This window comes from Syngnathoides biaculeatus, chromosome 3 (genome assembly GCF_019802595.1).
Source record: "Syngnathoides biaculeatus isolate LvHL_M chromosome 3, ASM1980259v1, whole genome shotgun sequence".
NCBI classification, from domain to species: Eukaryota; Metazoa; Chordata; class Actinopteri; order Syngnathiformes; family Syngnathidae; genus Syngnathoides; species Syngnathoides biaculeatus.
In genome coordinates this window covers 24995602-25009684 of record NC_084642.1, presented here as the reverse complement: position 1 = coordinate 25009684, position 14083 = coordinate 24995602, and the positions used below count along the sequence as shown (strand labels likewise).

The window sequence follows — 14083 nt, the reverse complement described above, 5'->3', positions numbered from 1 at the left end:
TTCAGGGTGTAATCTGCCTTTAGCCTGAAGCTAGCTGGGATAGGCTCTGGTTCTCCTGTGACCCTTGTGAGGATAAGTGGCTTAGGTAATGTACGGATGAATGTCTGCTCAACATATTCCTGAGAAATTTGATTGTTACTTGGAAAAAAAATGTAGGAAACGAAAAAAGCAAAATATAAAAATATTCTTAACATACAGTACATTTTAAAAAGTAATTTTCCCTCGGCAAAGTATTTTTCCCAGTTAATAAATCTATATACAATAATGTATGAGCACTGAAATGAATGGACTTTTCTGTTATATTCAAGTTTATTGACATGTTCCTGTATAAGGACCAATGGCAACACAGTGAAGTACAGCAGTGGTTGGTTAGTTGTGGTGTGACATTTTCACAGTTATTAGGTCCAGAGTTCAAATCTCAGTTCAGGCCTAAATTGACCATAGGTTTGACTATGAGTGTGAATAGCTGTTGTCTATATTGCATGCACATGACCATACTGGACAAGTTGTGTTGAAAACTCATTGATAAAATGTAAAGTGTGTTTGTGGCCAGGATGTGGAGGGCCTGCTTTTGTCCTAGTTTGGGCGGTGTGCAACTCCTTAAGGGTGGATAGAGTCTTCCCTGTCAATCGGTATTTGAAAACTGTAGTGCATAATGCGCATAAATTTTATGACTGATGATTACAATGCAACTTTTATTTTAGTTTGGAAAAAAAAAAAAACAGCTGTTTTTCACGGGACAAGTGGCGAAATACAAGACATGGACACAGGTTGCATTTTTAATACTTAATCCAGAGTATCAAATCATGGAAACAATTTCTATGAATGTATTGGTTGTAAGTACAAGTTTTATATTATTGCACCCTATAATTTTGCAATTGAAATTCCACAAATGATTTCTGCTTCACCAAGTGACAATTTCTGTTGAGTTAATTCTGTCATTACGGTTGTGATGCTGTGAAACTATTCACTCTGGCTTTTTAGTGCCTCTAATTAATCAGTAATGGTAGTGTAAATTAAAAAACAGGCGACAAAAGGCACTGGCAGCTCTTCTATGCTCTTAGGTTGCCGTACTTTATTGTTATTCAATATGTAAACATGTGGAAAGAATCGCATACTGTACAGTAGATTAATTCACATTCACAAATATTCAAACGTGACATTTCAGAGAAAAAAAGATTGAAGAATAAACTGACACCAACAGTTTTGATGTCAACACATCGAAAATACACCCTTGTAAAGTTAAACATAATTGTGTAACGGTTGAAACCAGCCAACCTGCAACACATCTGTACGTATTAAAAAGAATGCTTTATCACAAATTCACTTTTATGCTTATTAAAACAAAACCTTCATTTTTAAAACAGGTGAAAGCCATTCTACTGTGGATATACTTTAAATTGCAGACTTACACATGACTGAAGAGATGAAAATGTTTTTTTGAAATTCAATGTTTTTTTTTTTTTGTTTTTAAATCAAAGAGAACAACCAGTAACCCTTCAAAGCTAAATTTAGCATAATGCTAAGACACCATACTTTACCAAGGGGTTGAGTAAAAATTTGATTCTTACAAAGGGAAAAAAATAGATATCCTTGGTCTTTGATGTACACACAGTACATTATAACAGATGAATTCAGACAGGATTACCTACGTACCACATATTTACAAGTTGGGGTGTCAATTACCCTGAAATATCCCAATTGTGCAAGAGTCACTTCGTCACTTCCTCTACGCACAGAAGGAAAGAAGCCTTGCAAGGTGTCATGATTGCCGCAGGTGAGGTCTTGTCTCCTGGGGGTGTTCGTTACTGTGGTACAAATGTTGTCATTGGTAACCATCTCAGTCTGAATCAGAGTCTGAAAATTCATCTGGAAGACAAAAATACCTTCATCAGGATGACTGGAGTAAGAGTAATTCCACAATGTTACAAGTGCAAGGATTGTTGTATTTAGTAGTTTATTTTTTTTCAAAACCAAAATTGAAAGCAAGTTCTTTTGATTTCCTCTCTTACATGTATGCACCTCTTCAAGAGTATTTTGTAATTCCTTTATTATAGCTGTTGGCCCAAAAATAAACTCTACTTCAAAAGAAGAATATGAGACAAGAGATTACAATTTCAACAACAATTTTCTGCGATTATCATCTGCATCTATTGCACAACTTGAACAATAGTCTCTTTTCTTGGTACCGACTTCTTGTTCCTACAACATCTAGCGGGAAGAAGTGAAGGTCTTGAACATGAAGAATAGTACAGCTGCTTGACAAGAGTATGCAAAGCAATCATTTGGAAGAAGAAAAAAAGAGGCCCAGGCTAGAGTTTGCTGAAGATTAGAGATGGGACTCCAAAAATCTGGTTTAGAAAGTTTTATGGAGTGTCAAAGTGGCTTCAAGAACAAAAGGAACTGCTCAAGATCCCAAACATACAAGTTCAACGGTGAAACTCAACTAAGTGAACTCAGATGTCCACAGACATTTTGTCTGCACGCGCACATGCACACACACTCAACGAACGCATGATGCGTGACCCAAAACGACAAAGGAATTTAGCTGGCATAACAAGCCTTAGAGAAGTGCTTAAAAAATGACACAAAACAAAAGACAGATGCACTTGTGCAATTTGATGTACAGTATGTGGAGACGCTGCTGGTTCAATGACTTAGGCTGGGTGACATTCCCCCCCAAAATAATTAAATAATCATAGAATATATCGCTTCCTTCAACTATAGCATGAAAAATGAAATCAGGTCTAACGATAAAAGTCAGGCAACCTTTTTTTCCGATAATAATTGCTCTTTTTTTACATTTCAAATGTTTTTCTTTTATCAACATCTTTGAGTCTTTTTGTAGAACCATAAATAAAATGTAAGTAAATATTTGATACTAATTTATATGTATATGTTAAAAAAGGGTCGACAGTGTTCGTATATGTATTAATTAAACTGTTAATAGTAGAGGAGGTATGGTGGCGACAAGTGGTTAGTGTTGGCCTCAAAGTTCTGAGGACCTGGGTTCAAATCTTGGCCCCGCCTGTGTGGAGTTTGCATGTTCTCCTCGTGCCTGCATGTTTTTTTTCCCAGCACTCCGGTTTCCTTCCACGTCCCAAAAACATGCACAAATTGGACACTCTAAATTTCCCCTAGGTGTAATCGTGAGTGTGAATGGTTGTTTGTTTCCATGTGCCGTGCGATTGGCTGGCGACCAGTTCAGGTTGTACCCTGCCTCCTGCGCGTTGACAGCTAGGATAGGCTCCAGGACTCCCTGGACTAAAAAAATGAGTGGATATCAATTGCAGACAAGTAATAGGTTAATAGTGAATTCATTTCTCTTAAAAAAAAGTCTGTGGATCAAACTCCATATCCTTCATCATGTTTGAGACTATGTTTTACCCTTCTTATGCAATACATTATTTGATCAGAGTGGGTGTGTTAGGTAATCTGGTGACAAATGTGGTCAGGGAAGCATGATGTGAAGCCACAGTGTTTTTTTTTAAACCTCTTTTTCTTTCTCTTTGTTCACCTTTGTTATTTTTCTTATCCTGGATTAGTGTTTATCAGATTGTTTCAATTTTGAGGTATATTGTGGGCCTGAAGAAAGATCCATCCATCCATTTTCTTAGCTGCTTATCCTCACATGGGTTGCGGAGAGTGCTGGAGCCTATCCTAGCTGTCAACAGGCAGGAGGCGGTGTAGACCCTGAACTGGTTGCCAGCCAATCGCAGGGCACAAGGAGACAAACAGCCACACTCACAATCACACCTGGGGGCAATTTAGAGTGTCCAATTAATGTTGCATGGTCTTGGGATGTGGGAGGAAACCGGGGTGCCCGGAGGAAACCCACGCAGGCACGGAGAGAACATGCAAACTCCACACAGGCGGGTCCGGGATTGAACCCGGGACCTCAGAACTGTGAGGCCAACGCTTTACAACTGCTTCACCGTGCCACTCTGGACAAAGATGTATATATACAGTACATTTGTGGATGGTTAGGGGATGATACTGATAGTTGTGGACCACTACCTTGCTGCCTGGAAGGCTCCTCAGTGGTCTCTCCACCTTGCTTCAGGAAATTGGCAAGCTCATTAAAAATGAGATAAAAATCTAAAGCAAATGCAATAGTAGCAATGAAGCCAAAAACCTGTGAGGAGCACATAAGAAAAAAATTGAAATAAGGACACGTGTGATTCAGTAGAACAAATAAAGCCCCAATTCCAATGAAGTTGAGACGTTGTGTTAGACATCACTAAAAACAATACAATGTTTTGGAAATCGTGTTCAACTTATATTTAATTGAATACACTACAAAGACATGATATTTAATGTCCAAACTGATTAACTTTATTGTTTTCAGCAAATAATCATCTTTTGAGTTTCATGGCTGAAAGAAATTTACAAATCATTCCATTCTGTTTTTATTTATGTTTAACTTAACATCCCACCTTCATTGGAATTGGGGTTGCACATGGTGAGATTAATAAGAGATAAATAATGACTGAAGTGGCCAAACTGTCAACTTTACCCCGGCAGCTTTGGAGGAACTATCCACATATTTGGATACTGCAATGATGGAAATGATGAAGTAAATGATGGCAGCGGTCACACATCTCATGAAATCCTTAAAAGAAGAAGAGGGAAACATGGATCAGGAAGGTTCGGCATCAAGAATCAAGAACTGATTGGAACCGGAAATAATGTTCCGGTTCTCCTGGAATCTATCAAATTTAAACATTTAAGTTCCCAGTTTTGATGCCAAAAACCAACAGAAGAAGAACACGCATAATGGCGTGCTTGTGCCCAATGGTGGTGGCGAATAAAAGTGCGTCTTGGCTTTATTAAAACTAATGAGCAGTCGTCTCAGTGCAACCTTTGGAATTAAGATTATATTGTGCAAAGGAGGCTTTGACGACGTGAAGCAAAGAAGCTCAAGTCAAGTCAAATGTTCATTTTAGTCTATGTTGCGGGCTGATAAGAAAATGGATGTTCATATCTTGGACACTGTTGATTTAAACCATACAAACTTTTTTTTTTTTTGACCCAGCCCCCTAAAAGAATAAAATATGAGAATTGTTTGGAACCAGAATCAAAACAAAGGACTGGAATCGCTCAAATTCAAACGATTTCCCAAATTTATACCACGCGACCACTTTCTTTTGTTCAGAGCAGTTCAAAAGTATGCAAATGTGATCTGGGTCGATGAGCTTACCATGAGAGGCCACAGGAAACCTTTAAACCTCTCGTTGAATTTGGTGGCGTAGGCAAAGAGCAGGAAGAGAGCAGCCAGGAACTCCAGGAGAGGGACCGTCACAAAGGCAGCTGCCGTGGATGCGGCGAAGCACACAAAGTCGATGAAGGACAGCGCCTACAAACACGTGACGGGGATGCTCCTCATGAGAAACGCAACACAAACGCTTCCATAAACAACAACACACCATCAACTCCCTCTTTGCCTGAATAAATCATATCAAAACTTCTTTTTCTTTTTTCTGACACTTTCAACATGGAGTCTGATTATTTCCTGAGATGGATCACTATCTTTTAAGCCTCCCACCACCTTTTTTTTTAATTTTTACAATCTCTATTTCCTTTCTGGAATACTCCGCTTACCAACCATCTGAATTCCAATGGCCATATGTACAACGCATACAGGGAGACATCTGGCAACCAGATCTGGCTTGTGGCCAGTAGTAATTCACAGCACGATTTAGTCAAGTACTATTTAGCACAAGTAGGTTGAGTCCAGTTTTAATTGTCTCTAAGCGTCCCCTTTCCAAGCAAAGTGGCATCCCCAAGAGTGAAAACTTATCCACCCACGGCTCCGGGCCTACTTCCTGTAAGGAGATACAGCTGTGAACAGACATTGTTTATACACTGTTACACTAAATCCCTCTCTCTTCCACTCCGGGACCCAAATACTCAGACAAAACACAAAGCGGTAACACAGTTGCTAAAAATGTTTTATATGAGGAATCCCCTCTGCCAAAAAGAAATATGTACAGTATGTGTACTGTACATCACTCGAGGCAAAGTGAAAAATTTGAGTCAAATCTTCCAGTACATAGGCTTGAATGATATATATTCATGAATTATATATATTCATGAATTATATATATATATATATATATATATATATATTCATGAATTTACTGAAAATAACTTTTTCACTGTGTCATCTGCCTCACAGTTCTGAGGTTTGGGGTTTGAATATTGGCTCAGGGCTTCCTGTCCTCCTCGTGCCAGAACATGCAGTTAGGCTAAGTGAAGATTTTAATTTATCATGATAATAAAAGTGAGTGTCAATAGTTGTTTTTCTCTATGCCCTGAAATCTGTTGGCGGCTACAACAGACAAAAATGGATGACTTGTGTTAACTGTCAGCGGTGTCGAAATCACTTTCATCAAGGGTCAGACAGTAGATACTGTATGATTTCACACTGTTTCCCGTTCAGAACAGCTTGCGGTACTGTAAATGCATGCATCTCCGAACAGCAAAAATAAATATAGACAGATTTCCCCAGACTCTTTTGTCCCAATGCGCTCGTCTGAAATCAGAAATGACCAACTTGATACTTTTCAGGAATGCAGCATAAACGTGGGAGCGTGTTCTCCAGTGCAGTACAAAGATCGCTGCAAAATGTGCACAGATAACTGATAACTCTCCTTGGGAGGTTGGAGACTAGATTTCCAGGTAATACATGCATTCATCCATTTTCTATATAGCTTGTTCTTATTAGGGTGACGGGTGAAGCGCAGAATTGTTGTCTGTTTAAATGTGCCCTGCGACTGGCTGGTGACCAGTTCATGGTGTACCTCGCCTCCTCCCGGATGAGAGTTGGGACTGGCTCCGGCACTCCCGTGACCCTCGTGAGGATAACCGGCTCAGAAAATGGATGAGTATTTTATTTCAATTGATGTTCATGCTCATTAAAAAAAAAAAAAAAATCAGAAGTTACTCATCATTTATTCAGTCCTTTTTTTTTTTTCATTGTGTACTTTTTTTGGGGGGGGGACTTCTTTTTTCTTTTACTTGAGTCAAATAATAGTCAACTAACATTACTCTCACTTGAGTATAATATTTGTCTATTTACACCTACTGTGTAAACAATTTCGAGTTTTCAGTGAATGTAACATGCGTATATTTGGATTGTCAGCGTAGCGGTAGGTCCAAAAACTGTACTGAATAATTATGAACGGATTGTTTGGGCAGAATAAAACACAGGCATTCTTAAGAGTACTGAGGATAAAACACTTGGCTTGTCACATCAGTACAAGTTGACGTTTTTGTTGTATAAATTACAAACACTTAGCTGAGGCTCCAGGCAAAATGCATTAATGGATCATAATAATGGACAAGTAGATTGTACTTAAAAGGTATGGAATGAGTTAGCAGGTACTAAAAGGTCGTAAAACTAGCTGTGATGGTAACTATGAGTCACAAACACAACGGGTGAGATTCAATTCTCCCATTCTATGTTCAAACCAAAAAAGGACTGATTCCAAACTAAATTGTTGTGTTCTGCAGTTATGGAGTAGTTCTTTGACACGGATGGAAAACAATAGGTTTAGCTGGTTGGGAGCCTGATTAATATGTACTATAAGAAGTGTTTCTCTCATTGAAACGCGCATTTTTCAGATTTGTAGACAGCATGCAATACAGTTGGAAGCCATTCAAATAAAGATGCCGCAAGGATTCACGTACAAGAAAGTGGACAGACTGCAAGTTGATAACCATCTCTAAAAATGTACAAGTTCTGTCCAGTCTCCTCTGCTAAAACAGCCAAAACAATTTTTCCACACACAGACTTAAATCAGTTACAGGGTGCAGTTTCCATCCCGTGCTTCCTACCCACAATACCCCAAATGTTAAAAACTAAAAGTGGGCAGAGACCAAGGGGTAAGGGGAGTTTATTGTGGATCTTGGGTCATATGCACCCAGTGAGCGCTCCGCTGCAGGCTACATACACATTGTGGAGATGAAGAATGGAACCGTGAGGAAGAGAATGACCACTCTGTGACCATGGCCCATCGTTGAGCTGAAAGTCACATGACACTAGTAAGGGTGCGCGTGGGGGTGGTGGAGAGAGAGAGAGAGAGAGAGAGAGAGAGGTCTTTCTTGTCACAAGCACCGCTGATGTTGCATTAGCACCTCATGCATAAGTACAGAAAACGCCATAAACTTGGAATTGCATTTTCAATTACTTTTCCTCACGAGGATCGCTGCTGAGCAGGAGCCCACCCTCACAGTCACAAATACAGTTTGGAGTCCACAACGAACCACAGCTATATTGCAAAAGTACTTCTCCTTTGTTACTGTGTATTGAAGTAAAGTTTTTCAGGTCTCTGTACTTTTCTGTAGACTTTTTACTATTTGCTCCTTGCTTTTAAAAAAAAAAAATATATATATATATATATATATATATATATAATATATATATATATATATATCTTTAATTCCCAGTCCTTTATTTATTTATTTATTTATTTATTTATTTTTAAAAAGGACCTCATTCTGTTGACTTTAAAACAATCTCAAGTTAGCGAGAGCGCCGAAAATGCGGAAGCCGGAAGTAAATAAGTCAAGCACAATTTTTGAGAACGGTACAATTGGAAACCAAAATAAAAAGGATGCTTGCACATTGCAATGCGTACAATTGCGCACTCGTCGTACTAGGACAACAAGGGAATTCTGAACTGTGGATAACCTTTCAAGCTTAAAACCGTGGTAGTCATAACCGAAGACACGCCATCTGTACTATTCAGAACTACTAAAAGTATATGGGGTTGGGGTTGTTTTTATTAATCTAATAATGAACAATTTACTCAACATTTCTTAATTTCACATTACATTTCTTTTTCACTATCTACACTGGAATTTCTCACCATTTATTTAATTATTGTCCAAAAATGAAAATAATCATGCTACAGTATATAGGCATGATGAGTCAGCCCCCTCCCCCATCCATTATCAGTGATTTCTGACCTCACAAACTCCCTAACCTTGGAGAATGTATTTTTAAAAAACAAGATGCAGAGGCTTTGTTCCTTCATTGGTTGTAACAGTGGCAGCTTCTCAACACTTTTGCTCTGACAGTATTTAATGAATTCTACAACTGGAGTGCAACCAATGAATTTTTTGAACACACGCTGCCAAAAAGATGGTTCTCATTCAGCTCGTGGATTGTGGCTATAAAAAAAAAAGTTGCTTTGGTGCCAAGTGTTTGCTTTAAAAAAAAGAATCAGAAAAGGGGTACCAGGAGAAAACAAGCCTGGGGTGAACATGCAAATTCCACATAGGAAGAATCGAACTAAAGTTCAAACCTTAAACTGTGTAATTGTGAGGCGGATGTGCTAACCACCATACTGCAAGTAATAAATGTAAAACAAACAAAAAAAAAAATACACTAGAAGTAAGCCACGCTTTTATACTCTACCTTTAATTACTGTGTGTGTGTGTGTGTGTCTTCTTGATTTAAAATACATTTTAATGGTAATGAGGCTGAAGGTCATATTGACATGAAAATTCTTGCTGCATCAAAAGAGGAGGAGGAGACCTGAGTTAAGCGAGCCGATGATTTAAAAAAAAAAACGGAAAAAAAAGTTTTACTTCAAACCTTGGGAACGTCGCCCTTGATTTGGTTTTTAACGTTTCCCACTCCTCTCATTAATAGAGAAGCTTAGAGTAGATGTTTGTGTTTTCTTTCTATCAACACCAACAGCTAATTGTTTGGTGCACATTTTAGGATAGAAAGTTTACCACAGTGATTTCCAACCTTTATAGAGCAAAGGCACATATTTTACAATTGAAAAATCCCACGGCACGTCAACAAAAGTAAATGTCACAGAAAATGGATCGATTAATTACTGTATGTACTTCCTGCCATCTAATAGAAGAGGAATTTTTTGTTCTGTCTGTCATTGTGCCTCACTGGCATAAATACATGAATAAAGATACCTTATTTCTTGGAATAAATGCTTTTTTTTTTTAGCAATTACATAAAATTGGATAACTTCCCGAGGCACACCTGAAGAGCGCTCACGGCACACTAATGTACCCCTGCACACTCTATGGTAATCACTGGTTTAGCAAACCTTCACCAGGGACAAGATGGCTGGGTGGATGCATAACTTGATACATGTCACCTCACTCGTAGTCATGGTAAATTGCCTTTTGTGCTTATTTTTAAGATTATGGTCCACAATAACCATTTAATTTTCAAGATGGGCCACCTCATGTGAGTTTCCATCATATAAACTCGTTGTTTTCAAACTGGGGTGTGTGGCTTGTTTGAGACCCGTGCTTGACAATTTTTCAATTAAAAAAAAAACAAGTGGGGAAGGGAGGGTGTGGGCACAGAAAAAGCTAATCTCTAACAATGGGGGCGCCCCCCCAAAAAGTTTGAAAGCCAATGATATAAGATACCACCATCGCAGTATGTTTGATTCCCTTTGGCGGATCCATTCAACACGCCCACAACATGTGAGAGCTGAGAGGTTTGCCCTTATTTTACAAGTTTTCAAACCTGATTTGATATACCTAACGATTTAATCGATGCATTCAAATTCGGAATTCTTCTTAACGCGACTCTTTTCCGCGGTGTATGGAATTTAACGACACATGTCATTTTGGGGGCCTTCTTAGTGCCACTTTAATAGAAACCCCGTGACTGACCCACATCGACGCAGACACTCGAAGAGTCGACTTCAAATTGAGTTCAAGCAACGAGGCGGTGACACGTTTGACTATTTCCCACTACTTTCGGACTCGTTGGACATATCTCGTGGAAAAAAAAAAGTTTCCTACCACTTCAGCGATGAGCAACATTCCTTTCCTGGAGGAGGCGAACTCTCGGCTCGGGAGGACCGAGCGCAGGACACTGCGGCTTGGCTGCCTCGAGGTGGGAGCTTCCATGTCTCCCATGGCGGAAACAGAAGGGAGCGAAGAAGAGAGCTTCGGCCGCGCTGAGGTTCGGACGGAAAACGAGGGGACGAGGCTCTCCAAGCTGGAAGCGGAAACAATGACAGCGCGGAAGCACGACGGTGGCTCGCAACATCTGTTTGGCCAGATGTGGAGCCCAGCCGGGGCACACCCCCACCCCCAACACACACTGATAAGAAAAGGTTACTCAACAATGACGTCACATAACTTGCAAACAGGAGCGTGGGGATGAGTTCTTTGGATATCATTTGGATCTATATGATAAACGCAACTTTCACTTTTATATCAGATCAAAGAAAAACAAATCAAAGAGCTATGCGTATCTTTCTTTGCATTCCGTTTTGATTAAAAGTTCATGCTTTCTCTGCAGTTTGGTTTCACTTCTCGTTTTGCTCAATGTGCTCTTCTCGAAAAGTGAGTAACAGTCCACGCTGCAGCAGCCCACTCAACAGGAATGCAATTAGCTGAAGATGGAGATAAGTAAAACTGTCAGACATTCTGTAAATTCGCCTGTTCCGTACAGTGAAAAAGTTGGAAGTGATTACACGGCAATTAACCACAGTTCCCACTGCATGAGATTTTGCCAGACATCACTCAGTTACTTCATTTTGTAGCGGAAACTGTGGATCCCAGCATGCATTGCACCATGAAACGTTGAACTGTTGGCGCAATAAAGACATTAAACTTCAATGTTCATCAATGATCAGGATTAACATAACATGAATAATGTGTGCTCATGTTACACGTAGTCCTTTTAATGTGTGCCTTATTTAACTCTCACATTAGATTTATGTTGTACTTCCCGGAACACTGGTGTGACATCCTGTCCAGCTACATCCTAAATGAAACTATGCTAATAACCACCTGGTGATTGATCAACTGGATTAGATACGAGGGTGAACTTTTGAGTGACTACTTGATTTGTCCTGGTTCTTCTGCTGGAGAGCTTTCTTGGTCAGTGATGGCGTGTTGCTGGTTGGAGTGCACTCCCTGGAACTTTTTGCTGCGTACTCTCTCCACCACAGTCCAGTTGGTGTTCATAGGAGCCTGGTGGAAGTGTCCACGAAAATCTCCTTGGTTTTTTTTCTTCATTTAGGGAGAGATTGTTGCCCATGCACCACCAAGTCAGGCGGCTCACCTCAGTCCGGCAATCAAATTCTTCAAAACTTTAATTTTGACTACCATAGCTATGCAGATGACACACAGTTATATTTAGCAGTGTCTCCAGATGACTACAGTTCAATTGAGGTATTGTACCACTGTCTAAATCAGATAAATAACTGGATGAGCCAAAATTTTCAGCTAAATCACAACAAAACCGAGACAATAGTTTTTGGCAATAAAGAAAAGAGAATTGCTGTTAGTAAACACCTGGACTCTCTATCTTTAAAAACCAAAGACCAAGTCCAAAACCTTGGTGTTCTGATTCATTCCGACCTGACTTTCAACAATCAAATCAATCATAAAAACTGCCTTCTACCATCTGAAGAACATATCTAGAATGAAGTTTCGTATGTGTCAAGCAGACCAGGAAAAGCTCATCCATGCTTTTGTCTCAAGTAGACTTGACTACTGTAATTGTCTTCTTGGACTCCCAGAAAAGAGTATTAAGCAGCTGCAGCTCGTTCAGAATGCTGCAGCTCGCATTCTGAACAAAGAGGTCGGAGCATATAACTCCAATGCTAAAGTCCTTACACTGGCTTCCAGTCATCTTTAGAATAGAATTTAAAGTTCGGCTACTAGTCTATAAATCACGAGATGATTTAGGTCCTGAATACATGAAAGAAATGCTTACGGAATACAAACCCAGTAGAGCTCTGTGATCGACTGACTCAAGTCAAATAGTGGATCGCAGAGTCCAAAGCAAACATGGTGAAGCAGCTATTATGCTGCACACAAATGGAACAAGTTGCCAACAGAGGTGAGGTCAGCCCCAAGTGTGAATGTTTTTACATCCAGGTTGAAAACTCTTCTTTTTTCTCATGCTTTTTAGAATATTTCCACTTTTTGATCATATTACTTGCATCTTATGCGGTCTTTTTAAAAATATTTTGTTTGTCATTTTTCATTGTTTTTATCCCGTTTTAAATATTTTATGTCTTTGTTTTCAAATGCCTTTAATCATGTCAAGCACATTGAGTTACCTTGTGTATGAAATGCGCTATACAAATAAATTTGCTTTGTTTTGCTTTACCTCGTCTCCTTTTGCTGATGAGACCAACCGCAGTTGTGTGATCTCCAAACTTGATGAAAAGGGCGAAGCTGTATGTTGGTGTGTATCGTAAGTCAGCAAGGAAGGATCTCAACACAAAACCTTGAGGAACCCCTGTGTTCCGAGTGATGGTGCAGGGTGTGTTGCTGCCCACTTGGTAATGCCGGTAATTTACTGTAAAGCAGTAAGTTAGTGGTAACAGTGTTGCCAGTATGTTAATGAGGGGGGAAAAAACCTTTTGAATGTCCAATATTGTACACCTATCTGAATTGCCAATTGTGGAATCATATATGCATGTATAAGAAACATACACTGTACTAGAATTACATCTTGCAATCTGTCTTTTCAAAGCTCAAATATTAATGTGGAGTATGAAATTAAAATATGTTCATCCCTGCAGCTGCAGGCTCTGCTGAACAACTCCATGAAAAGTTCTCAGCACGATGCAAAGTATGCGTACAGTACATTTTCCGTGCACACGTTCCAGGTCCATTTTGACCTGGGCCAAGATTATCCTCATATTAATTCATCCATTTTCTGAGCTGCTCATCCTCACTAGCACCATGGGAGTGCGGGAACCTATCCCAGCTGTCATCAGGCAGGAGGTGGGGTACACCATGAACTGGTCACCAGGGCAATCTCAGGGCACAAAGAAACACACAATCGCTCACACTCAGATCCACACAACAGGTAATTTAGTCTTCAATTAGTCTAATCAATTAACTTACCGTGCATGTTTTGGGGATGTGAGAAAAAAGCTGATCCCTGGCTACAGAACCTGGCATTAAGGATGTGTAATGCCACCTCATTGTTAAGGAATGAGGCTAAGTTGGTGAGTGAGGTTGAAAAATTCCATCTGCACATAGTCGGGCTGACTTTCACACACACAATGGACTCAGGTACCAATCTTCTTGAGAGGGGTTGGACTCTCTCCCGCTCTGG

The 14083-nt window shown here is 39.6% G+C and overlaps 1 protein-coding gene across 1 annotated transcript; it reads right to left on the bottom strand.

The window, feature by feature from the left end:
* Positions 1-455: 455 nt before the first annotated feature.
* LOC133498302 (CKLF-like MARVEL transmembrane domain-containing protein 3) lies at positions 456-11773 on the bottom strand. Its single transcript, XM_061814980.1, has 5 exons — positions 10795-11773; positions 5201-5356; positions 4517-4612; positions 4018-4135; positions 456-1869 (listed from the first exon to the last, which is right to left on the bottom strand). Exons 1-5 carry the CDS (start codon positions 10909-10911, stop codon positions 1841-1843), a joined length of 516 nt encoding a protein of 171 aa, XP_061670964.1. The 5' UTR covers positions 10912-11773; the 3' UTR covers positions 456-1840.
* Between the last annotated feature and the right edge of the window lie 2310 nt (positions 11774-14083).